At 35.2% G+C, this 17,123-nt stretch overlaps 3 protein-coding genes across 5 annotated transcripts; 1 reads left to right on the top strand and 2 right to left on the bottom strand.

Annotated features, from left to right (window-relative positions):
• Positions 1-6,762: 6,762 nt before the first annotated feature.
• LOC110413731 (putative WRKY transcription factor 46) lies at positions 6,763-9,955 on the top strand. Its single transcript, XM_021424664.2, has 3 exons — positions 6,763-7,662; positions 7,791-7,919; positions 8,936-9,955. The coding sequence occupies exons 1-3, from the start codon at positions 7,370-7,372 to the stop codon at positions 9,570-9,572; spliced, it is 1,059 nt and encodes a 352-aa protein (XP_021280339.1). The 5' UTR covers positions 6,763-7,369; the 3' UTR covers positions 9,573-9,955.
• A 150-nt stretch (positions 9,956-10,105) lies between these two features.
• Positions 10,106-12,853, bottom strand: LOC110413732 (NADPH HC-toxin reductase 1-like). Of its 2 annotated transcripts, none has more exons than XM_021424665.2 (5): positions 12,660-12,853; positions 12,403-12,572; positions 11,953-12,165; positions 11,503-11,870; positions 10,106-10,357 (listed from the first exon to the last, which is right to left on the bottom strand). In XM_021424665.2, exons 1-5 carry the CDS (start codon positions 12,772-12,774, stop codon positions 10,198-10,200), a joined length of 1,026 nt encoding a protein of 341 aa, XP_021280340.1. In that variant the 5' UTR covers positions 12,775-12,853; the 3' UTR covers positions 10,106-10,197. The 2 variants fall into 2 exon arrangements, with proteins under 2 accessions (XP_021280340.1, XP_021280341.1); XM_021424666.2 differs by having other exon boundaries at positions 10,221-10,520.
• A 357-nt stretch (positions 12,854-13,210) lies between these two features.
• On the bottom strand, positions 13,211-16,065 carry LOC110413820 (NADPH HC-toxin reductase 1-like). Of its 2 annotated transcripts, XM_021424798.1 has the most exons (6): positions 15,825-16,065; positions 15,420-15,588; positions 15,156-15,325; positions 14,075-14,287; positions 13,604-13,971; positions 13,211-13,468 (listed from the first exon to the last, which is right to left on the bottom strand). In XM_021424798.1, exons 2-6 carry the CDS (start codon positions 15,532-15,534, stop codon positions 13,324-13,326), a joined length of 1,011 nt encoding a protein of 336 aa, XP_021280473.1. In that variant the 5' UTR covers positions 15,535-15,588; positions 15,825-16,065; the 3' UTR covers positions 13,211-13,323. The 2 variants fall into 2 exon arrangements, with proteins under 2 accessions (XP_021280473.1, XP_021280472.1); XM_021424797.2 differs by having other exon boundaries at positions 15,420-16,064.
• Between the last annotated feature and the right edge of the window lie 1,058 nt (positions 16,066-17,123).

Below are 17,123 nucleotides of genomic sequence, written 5' to 3'. Positions count from 1 at the left end.
TAATTTTATGTCAAATTTCTAGTAAGCAATTCTTATATTAAAGTTTAAGGTTTATGATTTAAAATTTAAAATTAAAATTTTTAATTGATAATATAAAACTAGATTCATAATATAAAATTATGAAAGAAAACCATCAAGTGAGAATAAGAAATTTATATTTCTTATGAACCATTCAATTTTAATTAATACAACGCTCTTCATCATCAGTTGTATAATTGAGTTAAAACTTAATTAAATAACCTCGAATAGTTAATTAAGCCGACCTTGAATTATATTTTAATACTAAATTCGAGTGACTCGAGCTTAATCAAGTTTTTAGTATTGTAAGTATACAAAGTGATCATATACTTGAATTAAAGCATTTGATTAAATGATTGGTATATGATGTTTTACTCTAATAGAAAGATTTGAATTCCCTTCATTTAAATTTTTTTAAAAAAAGTAGTCAGAAAAAAACAATTAATTTACTCTCTGGTTTTTCAGAATAGCAAGGTTTGATGATTTTGTCTTCTATCGGGGGCAATCCACCGGTCCAAAAGTCAAAGCCCATAGCTTCTCGGCCAGTATCGAGCCGTGTCCCCTCTGTAGCGTGGCCCATAGCCCTGCTCCGTGGCTGGTACTCATCATCAAAATGTTTCCCATAATCTGTCAAATTTCACAGCCAGTCGGCTTTTGTGAAAAGCGCTAAGCCATTTTTATGTATATGCTTTGCTCTTTTCTAAAGAACAGTTTTATTTTTTACACATACGTTAATGAACTTTAGAATAAAAAGAAACCACGACCAAAGACAGATGGTGATTAGATAAAGATAAAACTGAAGTCCTTTATCTTCTAGCAGATTTTGAAGATGTTTTTATTTCTTTTTGTTTTGTCTAGAAACAGGCCAGCCTTGCAAATTTGCTGCAACAATTAATGGTGGAGAATAAGAATCTAGGCTCACTAAGTTTTGTCCCTCGCGTACAACAGTAATTTTTTTTTTTTGAGTGCTCAAAGTGACTTTGCACATATAGAAGTGAAAAATGATACGAGTTAAAAATATATATATATATATATATATTTATCTATAGTTATATCGCATTTGATCAAATTATATATTTATTTAAAAATATATATTATTAAAAAAATAGGGTGACAGTTTACCTTAAAAAATAATTATATTTTTAATTTATGCTTTTTAATCTTCAATTTTGTTAAAAATATCATTTTTTTAATTTTTTTTATTTTATATGTATAAATATTATTTATAATTAATTTTAAAATTTTCAATTATACATTATGATACAATATAATATTCGATATTAAAATTTTTTTTCTATGCTCATCATGTATCTCGGTGTAATAAGTATGGTGAATGATCCAATGATATCGATAGGACATGAAGCTTTCCTAGTCAAGTGGGCTGAACAGTACGGTGGTGGGCTCTCAGGCATTTATATTAACAGCTTGACCCTTCCTTTTGGACGCTGTAAAGCCCAACTCAAGAAGTTGAAAAGGAGTCGAGAGAAAAGTGAAATGGGCTCTGATTCACGAATTCTTTTGCCCAATAAAAACCCCAAAGCCTAAGTACTATCACTCTCAGTAGCCCCCATTAACAATTAATACTACATTTCCGCTCATAAATGTTAAAATGGTAGTTATTAAGGTACCTAAGCTTAGAGGTTAGCAAGGGTGGTCCAAGTCTCTGGCTTTCAGTCACTAATTTGTTGATGGTGGCCTACATTCTGAGTCTGGTCTACTCGACCCACTCTTCAGAGGGAATGAAGCTCCAAAATCAATCTTCCCATAATCCAAGGGTTGTTCTATTATGTCCATAAAAACTAAAAATAAGCAGGCTGTCTTACCTTTTTAGGGTTTGGCTAGTGTGCATATTTATATCACTTTATGGAAAGTCTAGAAGCTTAATAGGAATTAAGAAACTAGAGGAGACTGGTTGGTTTCCTCTAGGCCAGCAATAAAAATACTTCTGTTTAGTCTGTGACTTGATCAAAAGTTAAAACAAAATACAGCATTTGGCTTTGGGTTTAGAATTCCTATGTTTGCAAATCCCTTGAGGAGACATGTGGTAATAGAGAATTTGAAATCTAGGATTTAAACAACTTGAAATATATTATATATAGGGGAAAAAAAATCCTACAATAATAATATTGTGAGTAGATGAGCGAAGCGGGGAAGGTGTCAGCTCTCGTCCGAAGTCCCAACAAATCGCTAGGAAAAGATATGCCTGCCCTGGCTTTAACTGGAAATGCTTTGTTTGAACTATTCGGATTGCGTTTGAATTTAATTTAGTACTTTAAATTATAAGCTAGAAAACGAAGCTTAATTAGATTTGAATTTCTTAAATATTTCAAGTCACATCAAAGTCTGTAAAATTCTAATTAAATATTAGTGATAGTTTATTGGCCAAAGAAAAAAAAAAGTTTTTGTTTAAATACCATCTAAAAAAGAGAGAGTTTGACTTTAATTTAGAATTAAATCAGCTCACATCCAAATAGTTTTATTCTTTCTATATAAAAATATATCCCAAAGATGAAAGCAAATATAAACAAGGGTTCGCCTCGCACCCCTTTTTCTTCATTAGAATTCATGAAAACTTCATGTGAATTCCTTTTCTCTACCCTTTCTTGCCCAGGTACTCAACAAAAAAGTGGCTACACCATAGGCCAACATACACACTCTGTGATTCCCCTTTTAGAATTTGTGTTTCCTTGGAATGCTATTGTTTCACACCCATTTCTTTTATAGATAAATGGGAACAGATTGTAGAATCAAATAGCCGCTTTACTCTTTATCACTTTTTCTTTCTTTTCAAACCGTTAAAAAAGGGTGTCGACTCTCTTTTTATGGACCCCCATGATAGAGATTATACAGCACTGAAGAAAGATGAAGGGTTTGTCGTTCTTTTCCAAAAAAAGGCTCAGGCTAGCTTGTTTCTATAACCAAGCAATTTCCTGGTCAAGGAGACAAGACAACGGTTGAAGGAAGTTCATAGGAATTGAGATATAGAGCAATAACCATCAATACATAATCTCAGGCAGATTTTGTTTCGTTGGGGGGTTTTAATGGTAGTGGAATATAAGAGAATGAAGAATATAGTTATGATATGCTTTATTTCATAAATTTTGATCAGGAATTAACCACCAAATCAAGTGCTAATTTTACCCGATTCTAAGGGTCTACAAATCATTTTTCTTTTCAAAGTTTTTCTAGAATATAAGATCATCTATAGAATCTTCCCTTATTTGAAAGAAGTTTTCAACTTTGTACCCACAAGAAAAACGAAGAAGAAAAATAAGGTTTTGTACTAGTATATGATTGATGAAGAAAATCTAGGTGAAGATCAAATATAATCAAGTTCCCCTCAGAAAATCTTTATCAGAGAAACCGAGTAGGTTGGCAAAGTTCCACGTCGGACATTGCCCGATTCCTACCCAACATCATAGAGATTATACTTGACCTAGTCCAAAAGAAGGGGAAAAAAAAAACACACACACACACACACACAGAAGCAAAACAAAACAAAATACTTGGACCCTACATATTTATTGGTTCTTTTTCACTCAAGTAATGGCTTCAAAGTTTCCCACCCAACAACCATGAAATTTCTTGGAAGTTGATGGGTACATGCATGTTGTGCCCAAAATTAGAGACTTTTGCCCTTTCCCAGTTTTTCCAATGTGTTGCCAATAATTGTTGTGGAAGGAAAAAACAAAGCAGGTTCTATTAGATGGTTTTGTCAAAAAGGTGGATTCAGGGTTTAAATTCATGGCCAATTATGATTGTTGATCCACATTTTATTTTTACACATATCATTAAAAGGAAATACTTTTTCTCCCTATAACGACAAACTATATGCTTGAATCTTTTTACACAATATTCTCTACAATACTAGTAAGAAATTGAAGGAGAGAAGGAACTTTCAACGAGAGAAGAAAAACAGAAAGGAAAATTATATTCTCTTTCTTAATTTCCTTTGATTGCTGTGCATACGTTACGGGTAATTTGATAAATAAAAAGCTTACAATAATCTAATGTGTGTTGTAATGGTACTAGTGCTGTATAATGAGAGATAACAACCAGTCCATCCAATCATCGTACGTTGTAATAAACATTGCATGTCCCACACAAATAATGGGTAAGCCCATCCTTTTAGATTTTTATTTATTTATTTTTTGTACCTTGTTTCTTTTATACTTGGGTGTGACATTTCAATTTTTATGATCATGAATATTTTTATTTGGCATGTATGAAATTTTTGAATAATGTAAAAGAGTAATTAATGCCAACAATGCATTTTGTAGACCTAACTCATTTCCATACTAATATTTTTTTTCCGCTAATTGAGTTTTAAAATTGTGTGTACTAGTGAATAAGTGTCATCACCAATCATTATAACACATGAACAACATATAATAACAAATAAGATTCTAATTAATGATAGTTATTTAATTATTAATTATAAAATTTTATTTAATTTAAAATAAAAATATAAAAGTGTAATCGAATATAATAAAAAAATAAAAATTTGTTTAAAAAATTTTAAAATAATTTGAATTTTCTTTTAAAATATTAGATCAAAATTTAATTATAATAATCCCTTTTTTAATCTGAATAATTAGATGACAGGCTTTTAGGTTCATAATGTAAATCATTCAATTGGACGGAGTAGTGTTGTTGCATATAGAAGCAAACCATGTGCGGACACTTTTCAAAGCAGGTGTGAACGCGAATTTCAGAATTTAATTGATATATTCTCCCCCGCGCTAAAACTCTCAAGTTGCTATCTTAAATATATGAGAACCCAACTTGCAAGGCGAACAAAAAAATTCAGAAAAAGCCAAAAATCAAGGAAACACGTGCATGGACTTTGTATCGGGGGACTCCATGTTCGAGTATTTTAGCTTTTAGACCCCTTTTGTCCCTTAAAGTAATGCACTTCTCTCCAGCTTCATTCTAATTGTTTCTCTTCCAAACCAAACTGTGTGATAAACACAAGTTTACCCTCCCAAAAAAGAAAGTTTTCATGTGGTCACAGCAAAGCATCTTGATCTTGCCTTATCATCTTCTCTGTTAAACGCGGGATTCTTGCCTAATATGTAATTAAAGGGGTCAAATTGGCTTGTTAATTAATGCCACCATCCCAACAAAGGCCATCAGGTTCAATTAACCTGTTGATCAAATTCGCACGAGACCCAGTCCCAGCTTGCTTAGTTTATGTTGCAAGATTCAAGGGTGGTGTTAAATTTCTATCACCTAACACTTGAATGCAAAAAGAATGAATATCCTGTGATATATGTGAACAAATTCCATGCCCAGATCTCTTTCATAGTCTCTAGTTAAGGCCTACCTCTCCTTTTACCTTTCAACAAAATTTGAAAATGTTCTTATATCTTTTGATTTTGTCTGAGTGCCATTCCTCTGTTTTCTTCGTTTACTTTGTCTGATAAGCTCATCGTGACATAAACACAACATAACTTATAATTTACTTGTTGGTATGTACAATAGATAAATATCTATTCGCTATATTTTAATTGAAAATAGGTTTGAATACATAATAATACTAGAATCTTAAAGTCCCAGCCATATCTTTATGCCGTGGATTTGGATTCAAGACTTCAACGTCATTTACATCTATTACCGGGACAACTTTTTCCTATTTGTGTCAAGGATAGATAGATCAGTGCCATCAAGTTAATTATTAACATTATCTAATTGTTGCAATAATAAAGTGGCATATATTACATAGTGCAACAACGACGTGTTTGCTCAAGCACTCTGAGAGAGAATTAAAAAAAAAAAAACATATATAAATTTTAGAGAAACAAGATGAAGCAAATTCATTTGTTTAAGTTTTAATAATCATTAAGGTTACATTTAATAATTTGAATGTAATTTTGAATTTTAAATATAAATATAAATTATGTGATAAAGTACATATGAACATAATTTTCATAATTATTTTTAAATTTATGAATTTGTTAGATCTCTGTGAGGAAAAATCGAAGGTACGCCAAAAGCCACAAAAGAGATACCAACCAATATTTATTTTTTTGGGTTGTGTTACCTGCTCTATGGTTGTAAAAGGACTTGTATACTCTAATTGTTATGAATGAAATTACTATGAATGCTTTTCTTAAAAAAAAAATAATTTATTTAGTGATGAATTTGAAATATTTATAAAATTTGTGAATTCGAAATTCATCTTTTTATACTATTTTAAATACATAAATATATTAAATCTTAGTTAATTTTTACATAATGTAGTAATTTATTTTGCAATTTATATAGCAATCCAAAAGTACAAATCCAGTCTCTCAAGTTCATGTTTGAAACATAGCATGAGAAAATTGGACTCATGCCTAACTATAACCCGAGTATTTGAGAGAACCCTTTTCTTGTTTTATGCAGAGAGAGAGAGAGAGAGGTAAAGCTTATTGTGAATGAGCGTTAGGCTTTCATCGTTGTAAGTTGTCAAGGAGGGAGAGGGGGGTGGTGGGGGTGGGGGGTAAGTTAACGAAATCTGAAATGCACAGTTTACATGTTTTTGTGCCTCACATGGGTGATCAATCAACATCCATCGTAAGCAAAGGGTTGGACTGACGCCTCCGAGTTACGTCACTGTCCCAGCCCATTTTAGTAATACTGAAATATGGGAGGAGCAAAGGCAACAACGCGGAAGAAGAATTGAAGATTCTTCCCTTTTTCCTTTGTTCTATCCGCTCTATCACTCTCTTTATTCGTTCAATGCTCATCTCTGACTTTCCACTCTTCCTCTCTAGAACTTCTCTCCTCTTCACGATCGTCAATTTTCTTCTTGCTGGGTGGGTTTGAATTGGTCAGCAACTCACCCTTCTCTCGCTCTTTTATTATATTAACACGTACCACTCCATTTTGTGACTGTACCAACTTTCTCTTCCCAGTCATAGTTGCCTCCCTTTTCCACCTCATTTCTTTCCAATATCCTCCTCCCTTCCGGGTCGGCTTTGTACCAAAGCCTCTTTTCTTCCCCTTTGCATGCATAGCTTTGCCATCGATACCTTTTCTACTTAATTTATACCTCGCTGTCTTTCTCTGTCAAATTACCCACCATCATTTCCCACATTCTAGATTTGCTGTTTCTGCTTATTCTCCCTTGTATTTGGGTTTTGATTTCTGAGTGCCATCTGGATCTTAACTTCTTCTATGTTGTTTGCTTTTGGCTCTGCACTTTTGTACACTTTTGATTCTTATCAAGCTATAGCTTTATCCTGACATGATCTAGTACTGGTCCATGTTCTTAAAGTTTATAAATTAACCCCACAACCAAGCAAAGCTTATCACCGCTGAGAGCGTATAGTTCACCACAGGTATTTGGGAACATTTTTCATTTTGAATGGAAAGAACGATGGATTGGGAGCAAAAGACTCTTTTGAATGAGCTAACACAAGGGAAACAGCTGACCAATCTGCTTAGGCAGCATCTCCATCCTTCTTCATCTCCCGAAACACGCCAGGTCTTACTTGAGAAAATACTCTGTTCCTATGAGAAAGCTCTTTCAATGCTGAATTGGGGTGGTTTTGTGGTTGAAACTAAGCCCACGGGTAGCACGTTGGAATCTCCTGCTTCCATTGCCAACAGCAGCCTAGGAAGCGGGGGCTCTGATAAAAAGGATGTGTCCAAAAAGAGGTAAAAATACCATTTTCTTATTCTTTCTCACAGCTTTCTCTAAATAGTAGAAGTATACTTCGATTTAAGTTCAACTTTAGATTACTTTGTAGTATGGGTTTTTATGTATCATGTATTAACTGTTACAGAAAAACATCGTCCGGATGGACCGAGGAGTTAAGGGTTTGCTCTGGGACGTCATTAGAGGGGCCTCTCGATGATGGATATTGCTGGCGAAAATATGGGCAGAAAGATATTCTTGGATCCAATTTTCCAAGGTGAGAAACGTTCTTACTAATACAGTATAGAATTTCGTATATACCACGCAATTAAACCTTGCTATATAGAATAGTTCTCTTTTTCTCTTTTTTCAAAGAGGTTTGCTCAACATGACAAGAATCTCATCGGCAAGCTTATCCAACGTACACCTTTTAGTCATGACACCACATGTATGTGGGGTCGTATAATCATCTCTTAAAACTTATTGGCAGCCGGAATGGTCCTTGTCCTAACCAGTTAGATTTTTCCCCCCATCCCGGGCTTCTGACAATTTCACCTTGAGGCTCTGCCTATTGTCGTTTGTTATTGTTCCAAGCATTGAATACTACTTAAGTAACTACTTTGATGCCACATAAACAAAAAAGACACATCCTTTATGATGTGTACTAAGTTTTAAAGGTGACAAACGAAATGTTATATCATCTGGTCTCTAGATATAAATTCTTAACATAACATTTTGTTGTTGTACATTTCACTGATTACTTAATTACACAAGTTATGAAAGCAGAAATGAAGGAGGGAAGAAGTTGCTCAAAATGTATGTGAGATGATTTTGAAAGGTCAGCCAGTTTGACTGTTTCTAGGCATGGAAATGGAGGTCTTAATCAATGTTAAGGTAGTGCTGCACAATATCCTTTAAACTATATGAAACTACCAATTAAACGAGTGGCAACAGTCAAAAACTCCCCCCCATTAACCTTATGGAACGAGGATTATTTCAAATCTTTTGACATGTTTCTGAAACTGTGGTAGCAAAAAGTGCAAAGATAATAGTAAAAATAATATAAGGATCGTGGTCAATTTTGATTGGAGTTGTCATAAGGACCACAAAACAGTTTCCAAGTTCAATTATTCTCCAGTCCAGTTGAGGTTTTGATACTGAAACATGTCTGCAAAGTATCGATAAAGACATACCGCCCTGCTTTTATTTTCTTGGAATTTAGTCTAGTAGACGAATAATTTTCCAATTGTGTTGATATGGCTTCTAACATTTAATTTGCATGCTCAATTTCAGGGGATATTATAGATGCACCCATCGTCACTCACAAGGTTGTTTAGCCACTAAACAAGTTCAAAGATCAGATGAGGACCATACAATCTTTGAGGTGAAATATAGAGGAAGACATACTTGTAACCAAGTTTCTCACTTTGCTGTCACGTCTGCACCAGTAACAAGAGAAATGTCCAAAGAGCAAGGCAATCATTCTCGTAAAAGGCAGCAACTTGAAGAGAAACAGAAACAATCGCAAGAGATGTTTATGAGTCTTGGAGCAGGGCTTAAGGTTAAAACAGAGGAATTGGACCCTAGGGAGGACATTTTTCCTTCATTTCCTTTCCCTGTTGAATCAGAAGAAGTGGAAAACAGCATGTTCGCAAATTCCCTAATGGAAAATGAAATCATGGGAAACCTTTCTCCGACATTTATGTCTCCAGCGACATCTGAATCCAACTATTTTTCAGTGTCACCGTGCCACATGGGCAGCTTTGGTTTTGCCCAAAACATGCAGACTTCTGAATCTGATCTTACAGAAATTATCTCTGCACCGACTTCAGTTACGAATTCCCCAATTGGAGACCTGGATATCTCATCACTGGATAAGTTGGAATTCGATCCGAGTTTCCCATTCGATAACGCTGAATTCTTCTCTTAATGAGTCTTCAAACTTCCACCCTATTAGGAGCAGAAGGAACAAAAAGAGAGAGGAGAAAATAGAAATGTAGTGCACCGGTTTAGTAGAGTAAGCTCAGCCAGAAAAAGAGATTGAGGAGTGTTCATATAGCTGTGACCAACAGCAATGTATCAGTCTCTGATGGAGCTGGCCAGGAAAATCATCAGTTGATTAGGCAGTTCAATTCTTAGAAATAATTTGTTTTCCCTTCATTGGCTTTTCATTATTCATTTGCTCTTTCTAATCCAGTAGGCTTGAGAGCGTTTCTTGAAAGGAAGTAACAGAAAAAAAAGAGTCGAAATCTTCCATCCATGTAAAATTTTCTAATCTTCAATTTACATGTGATAGTGATGTTTGTTAATAAATGTGTCAGGTAGCCTTACCAATAAATGGTCTGGTTGTGCAATCAAATCAATAGCAAAAAGAACGAGTTGATCTTTATCTGATGCAAAAGAAACAAAATTATGTAATTGGTCTTGTTAAACAAAAAAAAAAGCTTTTCTGCTGCAATCTCTTCACTGTGGCAAATACATAGGTTCATTCGTCGAGAGCAGAGTATCTGGCATTAGATAAAGTCATTACAAACGAAAATCCGAGAGGATAGCTCCTAACGGGTTGCTGGAAAATGTAAACCACATTCACCTAGCCTCAGCCCACAGTTGATGCTGTCTTCTAGTATCATTTTGACATCACATCTGTAATCAAATCCAACTTCTTCTAGCTTCGCAGAGCCCCAAAAGATCTCCCTCCCTAAGTTCTCCACAAACCTGAAACCAAAGCATGACTAACTTATAATAAATCACAAAATCTGTGAACCTGTGTTTTGGGTCTTAGGTTTAACAACCGGCAACAAGCTTCGCCTACGGTTTCCGACGATCATTCAGATTCTACAGTCAATTCGTCGGGAGACAACAATGGATCTGACACTAGCTGAAGTGGCAAACAAAAAGCAAGTTGATATTAACGATGGCAATACCCCCAAAGCTAGTCTCCAAATTCAAAAGGATGAATTAGAAAACTAGACAGATGTAACGACGGATGGGTTGTCAAGCAGGAATTCTAGAGGTGTTTCGGTTGGAAAAAATTCCAGCATTAAAGAGAAGCAATCACACGAAAACAGGGGTGATTTCTGATACTGGTTATTCTGATGGGCCCAGTTATGTAAGCCCACATAAGCAATCAAGACTTGGGCATTGAGACTTGGATCTTTAGTGCCTTGAACTCACAATCTTTGTCGAAAAATTACGTTTTGTATATATGCTGATGACACCATCATTTTCCGTTGCTTTCGACTTGTTTCGGGCTTGAAGATAAAGTTCTCTAAACGTTGTTTGGTGGGAGTTGGACTAGGACTGATTATCAAGTGACTGAGTCATGGGCAATTTGATCTCCTGCAAACAATCAAATACGTTGGCCTACCTCTTGGTGCGAACCCTAAGGCTATGGCTGGAAAAGTTAGTACTTATCATTGGCTAGAAGGCTCATCTTGATCAAATCCACTCTTTCTAACCTAACAGTATATTACGTGTCTTTATTTCATTTACCTGCAGCTGTTAGCTAAAACGAGGTTGAAAAGATTCAAAGAAGGTACTTTTTGTGTGGGCTCAAAATGACAATTTATCTTTGTCAATTGGGATTGTTTTCCTCGTGGCAAAGATCAAGATGGCTTGTTGAAGAGTTTGGATTGATGGACTTATTCTTAATATGAAATTTCCTTGCGCTTTTGCTCTAGCTATTAACAAATCGCGTCTAGCTGAAGAGATTGGTTCGTGGATTGAAGAGAAAATGGTACTGGAAAATTGAGCTAGAAGACCTCTTTTTGATTGGGAACTTCATCAATGGAATGATTTTTGGTATCTGATAAGCCTGTCTTTTTAATTAAAGGACTAGAGGATCATGTAAAAAAACTTACTCTTCAGGTATCTCGATATGTGGATAAAGTTTTCGACCGTGGCTCGCAATATCTGCAGAGCTCAAGTACGCGCTGGCACAGAGAAATCTGCCTTTGATAGAGGGCTTCTCCAGGCAGAAAATGTGAGCATTGCAAACATCTTCAATGTGCAAAATTGGGACTCTTCCCAACAATTCCTCCAAAAACCTTAGAGTGCGATACCTCCTTTTGTTCTTTGCTGGTTGTGAAATGAGCACTGCCATGCTTTCAGGCATGCTAGAGAGAAGTGTTTTACCTCCCACTAAGCCACAAACGAGGCTCACAACCTCTAGCTCTCCATTATGCCTTAACAATTCTTTCTCGGAAAGTGTTTTTGAGCGTGTATATTCCTGCATTGAATACAAATTCCAAGGTTTTAATCATGTGATGGTCCAATTTGCATCAGCAAGGAAGAAAGTTCAAGTCGTTTACCGCCAACAACTCGTTACTGTAGGGAAGTGTTATTTCTTGTGGTGTCCAACAGGACTCGTGCATCCGATCTTTGAAGCCCTTTCCATTTTCCTTTATAGGTGATGCAGCCGTCACAGAAGCTGTGTAAATGAGTCGCTTCACAGTTCCAGATCTAATACACAACTCCATAATACTCTTCACTCCAGCAACTGCAGCCTCGGATGTGTTTTTGAACTGTATAATATTGATTTACAGATCAAAAATGAAATTTAATTGATAATGCATCTTTCATTTTTGTTGGTTAAGAACTTGGGATAGTGTTAATTAGTACTACTGATTTTCATGTCCTGATGTAAAACTGGTTGGATGGAATTTTTTTGATCCATGTATATATGCAACTGCACTGTCAGATCCTAGAGTTTTTGGGAATGAAAATGAAGCAAGGAAACCACTATTGATGCAAATTCAAACCTGAGAACTGAGGGGTTGATGGAGCAAGGGCGTGGCCATATGGACCACGTATTCACAACCTTCAATTGCTTGTTTGAACGAACCGGGATTATACACGTCAGCTTCATACAACCTTAATTTGGTCCCTGCATTCGGGAGGCTGCTAAGAAGCCCAACCTTATTCGGATCTCCTGCAACGTATCATACAACAATTTAAACAAGACCAGACGAACCATTGTAAAAGACTTGACAGATGGAGGGGTAGAGAGACAACAAACCCAGATTCCTTAATGTCGCATTGACAGTGTATCCCTGTTCTAGGAGCTTTTTGACAAGCCAAGAACCAAGGAAGCTTGCTGCTCCTGTCACACAGACCTTGGTTTCCTTCTCCATTCACTGAGGATCTGATGAGGAAATTGGAATATGTTCCCTTTCTTTTTTTTAATTGCAATGGTTCTTTAGTGGGTTGTACTTCGTCAGTCACCTCCGTTTTGTAATGTTTCTTATCCACGTTTAGTCCAACGGATTTCTCCGATGCGGACTGAATTGATCATATTTTAGTAGTAACTGACTCCAATAGGAATAAAGTTTGCGCAAGCCCACGTGGAGCCAAAAAAGGAAGGGCAGGGTAACGTAACAGCACGGTAGTCCTGCTGCATTGAGATTTGAGGAGAGTGATTTTGCTATTAATTTTTACTTAATCTTCATCTACTTTTGTCATTTAAGTGCTCATTTATTTAATCCATAGACCATCGTCTGACCACTTTCACTCTTTTCCTGCAAGATGCATTGACAAAATTCCAAGTTCTACAAACGATTAGGAAAGGAGTTGGTTAAAGTGTCTGATAATAGTGACATCCCCTTTATTCATTGAAAACGAAAATTGGAGTCTTCACAGTATGTACTTCTAATCAAAGGATAGCAATTAACAAAGGGTCCGGTTCAGAATATTGAAAATTCACCCAGCTTCAGCCCACAGTTGATACTGTCTTCTAGTATCGTTTTGACATCACATTTGTACTCAAATCCAATTTCTTTCAGCTTGGTAGAGCCCCAATGGATTTCTCTCCCCAAGTTCTCCACAAACCTGAAACCAAGCAGGAACGAGATTGTTATAGCCATAGCGGAGAAAGCACGAAATCTGTACACCGAACTGTTTCAGATTTCTTGATTAGCCTGCTTTTAACGTAAACAGTAAAGAATTTTACGAGCAATTACTTACTCATCAGGTATTTCGATATCTGGATAAATTTTTTGACAGTGACTCGCAATATCTGCAGAACTCAAATATGCGCTGGCACAGAGAAGTCTGCCTCTGATAGAGGGCGTCTCCATGCAGTAAATATGAGCATCACAAACATCCTCAATGTGTAAAATTGGGACTTTTCCCAACAATTCCTCCAAAAACCTTAGAATGTTATACCTCCTTTTGTTCTTCGTGGCTTGTGAAATGAGCACTCCCGTGCTTTCCGGCATGCTAGAGTGAAGGGTGTCCCCTCCCACAAGCCCACAAGCGAGGCTCACAATTTCTATCTCACTATCATACCTCAGCAACTCTTTCTCGGAAGCGGTTTTTGAGCTAACATAACCCTGCAATGTTAACACCAATTCCCAAAATTTCAAACCATGGGATATTTGCAGGCATCCTATTTATCTCGTCATGATAGAGATGAATTTTGAAAGCGACGTCTACCATTAAGTACTCAGTGGTGTAAGGAAGAGCAACATCTTTGGGAGTCCAACAGGATTCATCTAACTGATCTTTAAAGCCTTCCCCATCTTCTCTTAAAGCTGACGCTGCTACATTCGAAGCTGTGTAAATGAGTCGCGTCACTGATCCTGATCTGATGCAAGACTCCACAATGCTCTTCACTCCAGCAACTGCAGCCTCAGATGTATCTTTGAACTGCATCATGCACATAATATTAAGTAAAAGAAATTTGACTAATTTCTAATTGTGCCAAATTGTAAGCAAAAGTCGAATTTTGAGGAATGCTAGTCTACTATGGTGGCACGATCCCTGTTTTCTAATTTGAGAAACACTTCTTGTTATTAACTAGAGTATGTCTTTCATTTTGTTAGGAGATATGGAGGACCCAAATTATCATCAATAATGCTAATTTCCAAAGAAATATTCCTCTCTTTAATTACTTATCGAAAAATATAGTAATTCATGCATGTAACGTGGGATTATTTCAGTGATATGATAGTTCTAAATACCTACTCTTGAATTTAAGTCTCGAATAGTTTATTTATTAATAATCGAGCTTAGATTTACATAATAAAAAAAATTAAAATACTTTCCTTACGTAACTCGTCAAATAGAGATTATAGATTTAAAAATTTTATCAATAAGTCTTTATCACACTCTGAATAAGACTTCATTTCATAGACCTTGAATTCGTAATAGGAAAATGAGGTGATGATTGGTATATATTATAATAGATTTCAATAATAATAAAATAATTTTCCCTTCGGCCCAAGTACTAAAGGCTTAAAAAAATAGTAAAAAATACAAGTTCAACTTCCAAAAACGCCCAGGCCTTTTAACACTTACTGCTGACTTGATTACTATATCTAGCAATTAGCATTGAACATTACAAAGAAAACTATATCGTCCTTTGCTTTGTTCTCTCCGTTTTAAAAACGGTCGAAAAGGTATGAAAACAACCATATCTTTCCTTTTTCACTTGTAAATACCCTTCTGAAAGAAAAAGGGGACACAACAAGGACAAGTATGAAGATAAGCATGAATAGTATAATGGTTTTGGAACCTGAGAATTCTGGGGTTCATGTTGTAAGGGAGTGGCCATATGAACAACGAATCGACAGCCTTCAATTGCATGTTCAAACTGACTGGGATTATATATGTCAGCTTCATACAACCTTAATCTGGTTTCTGCATTTGGAAGGCTTTTAAGAAGCCCGATCTTATTCGGATCTCCTACAACATACATATCATACAAAAAACTTAAAATAAGACAGAATTCAACCATATCAAAGACTTGACAGCAGAGAGCAGGGACAAAAAAACTAACCCAAATTCCTTGTTGTTGCATGGACGATGTACCCCTTTTCTAGCAGCTTTTTGACGAGGGAAGAACCTAGGTAGCCTGCTGCACCTGTCACACAGACCTTAGTTTCCTTCTCCATCTGAGTGAAGATTAATTTCAGCAATTGATCTCTGTCTTCTTCTTCAGCAAATCTCTATATAAAAGAACAGGGAACGGACGTTAATTAGATTTACTAGCCAATATCAATATCCCTAAAAGGGACAAGCCGCAGAGCAAAATCCAACTCCTGGCAGGCGCTTGACTGCGGTGTAAAATTTGCAAATTATTTCAAATAAAATAAGATCCGGAAAAACAGAAGGCTAGTTGGGATTAGGGCACCGGTCTAGCGAGGCTGGAGAGTGAAGAAGGTGGAAGAAGAATTGGGAATACCTCGGGAATTTCATTTCTCGAGACAGTCACTTTTGTAATTACCTTTCACACTATTTATCTGTATACAGACAAACTAACTTTAATAATCTATATACAATATAAACATGATTAATATATACTTAAGACTCCCCCTCAAGATTAGTGTGTATGTTATGCATACTCATCTTGCTAGAAATTGAAGAAAAAGGACCAGGTTGGAGAGCCTTGGTAAATAATTCTACCAACTGCAACTTGGTATGAAAATATGTAGGCAGGGGCGGAGTGTAAGCCAACAATGAGGGGCTTAAAAATATTTACTTTTTATATATATTTTATTAATAGTCTTTTCAAAATTTTTAAAACTTTTTATTTATTATATATTATTAATGACTCACTTAAAATAAATTAATATAAATAAAAATATAAAATAACCTCACAAACTTACTTTTATCTTAATTTAAATTTCTCTACACCTCTTTTTTTTATCTTTTTATTTTTATTTTTTAGTAACTCATTATAAAAACACACTTTATTTTTCAAAAGAGATTTATGAGCTCGTGAGTTTAGAAAAGGAAAAATAGCAATTACTCACCATCATTGTGTAAAATTAAGAACAGGTAAAATTTTCTTTTACCTTATTCTTTCTATTTATATTATTTAACTATTATGTGAAATCTTGTATTTCGTATTTAATTATTTATATTTTATTCTTTATAGTTTTATGTTTTATTTTTTAAGTTTAAATATAAATAAATAAGAATATTAAATGATGAATTTGAATCTAGGAAACATCAACGAGCACAATTTTCTTAAATAACTATTATAATTTTTTTTCATAATTTTTTTATTTAGATGTTATAAAAAATTATTATTTATTATGAATATTTTGATCGTTGGTTAAATTCAACAAATTAATTTTTAAAATTTTGAGTTTTTTATTTTTTTTCGTCTTTGGCCTCCTCAACAAAAATTGGTTAGCTTCGCTCCTGTATATAGGAGAGATGACACCTGATAAAACTTTCTTTCTTATGAAATGATAATCTATTTCTACGTGTTGGGTTTGCTCATGAAAAATTGGTTCTTACGAAGATGTAGCGCAGACTAATTATCACAATGTAAAGAATGCATATGATTAATGCCCAAATCCTTTAGTAAACACAATAACCAAATTACTTCACAAGTAGTGTCTGCCATTGCACGGTACTTTGCCTTAATAAAGCTTCGAGCAACAACCATTTGTTTCTTGGATTTCCAACTTATCAAAGAACCACCAAGGAAGATACAAAAACCTGTGATAGACCTCTTAGTATCAAGACATCC

The sequence above is a fragment of the Theobroma umbraticum genome, unplaced genomic scaffold, assembly GCF_002168275.2.
Source record: "Theobroma umbraticum cultivar Fairchild unplaced genomic scaffold, ASM216827v3 scaffold_4.1, whole genome shotgun sequence".
NCBI lineage: Eukaryota > Viridiplantae > Streptophyta > Magnoliopsida > Malvales > Malvaceae > Theobroma > Theobroma umbraticum.
The sequence above is the reverse complement of the archived record's forward strand: the minus strand, read 5'-3'. Positions and strand labels throughout refer to the sequence as shown.

What these genes read in the sequence shown, in the direction of transcription:
- LOC110413732 (XM_021424665.2), bottom strand. Translation starts at nt 12,774, where the DNA reads ATGGAGAAGGAAACCAAGGTCTGTGTGACAGGAGCAGCAAGCTTCCTT. An exon ending in TGCGACATTAAGGAATCTGG is followed by an intron (nt 12,573 to 12,659) that starts GTTTGTTGTCTC and finishes GATACGTTGCAG; the next exon opens with GAGATCCGAATAAGGTTGGG. An exon ending in CATATCGAGATACCTGAAGA is followed by an intron (nt 10,358 to 11,502) that starts GTAAGTTTTTTT and finishes CTTTGGTTTCAG; the next exon opens with GTTTGTGGAGAACTTAGGGA.
- LOC110413731 (XM_021424664.2), top strand. Translation starts at nt 7,370, where the DNA reads ATGGAAAGAACGATGGATTGGGAGCAAAAGACTCTTTTGAATGAGCTA. An exon ending in AAGGATGTGTCCAAAAAGAG is followed by an intron (nt 7,663 to 7,790) that starts GTAAAAATACCA and finishes TAACTGTTACAG; the next exon opens with AAAAACATCGTCCGGATGGA. An exon ending in CTTGGATCCAATTTTCCAAG is followed by an intron (nt 7,920 to 8,935) that starts GTGAGAAACGTT and finishes GCTCAATTTCAG; the next exon opens with GGGATATTATAGATGCACCC.
- LOC110413820 (XM_021424798.1), bottom strand. Translation starts at nt 15,534, where the DNA reads ATGGAGAAGGAAACTAAGGTCTGTGTGACAGGTGCAGCAGGCTACCTA. An exon ending in TGCAACAACAAGGAATTTGG is followed by an intron (nt 15,326 to 15,419) that starts GTTAGTTTTTTT and finishes TGTATGTTGTAG; the next exon opens with GAGATCCGAATAAGATCGGG. An exon ending in ACACCACTGAGTACTTAATG is followed by an intron (nt 13,972 to 14,074) that starts GTAGACGTCGCT and finishes TTAACATTGCAG; the next exon opens with GGTTATGTTAGCTCAAAAAC.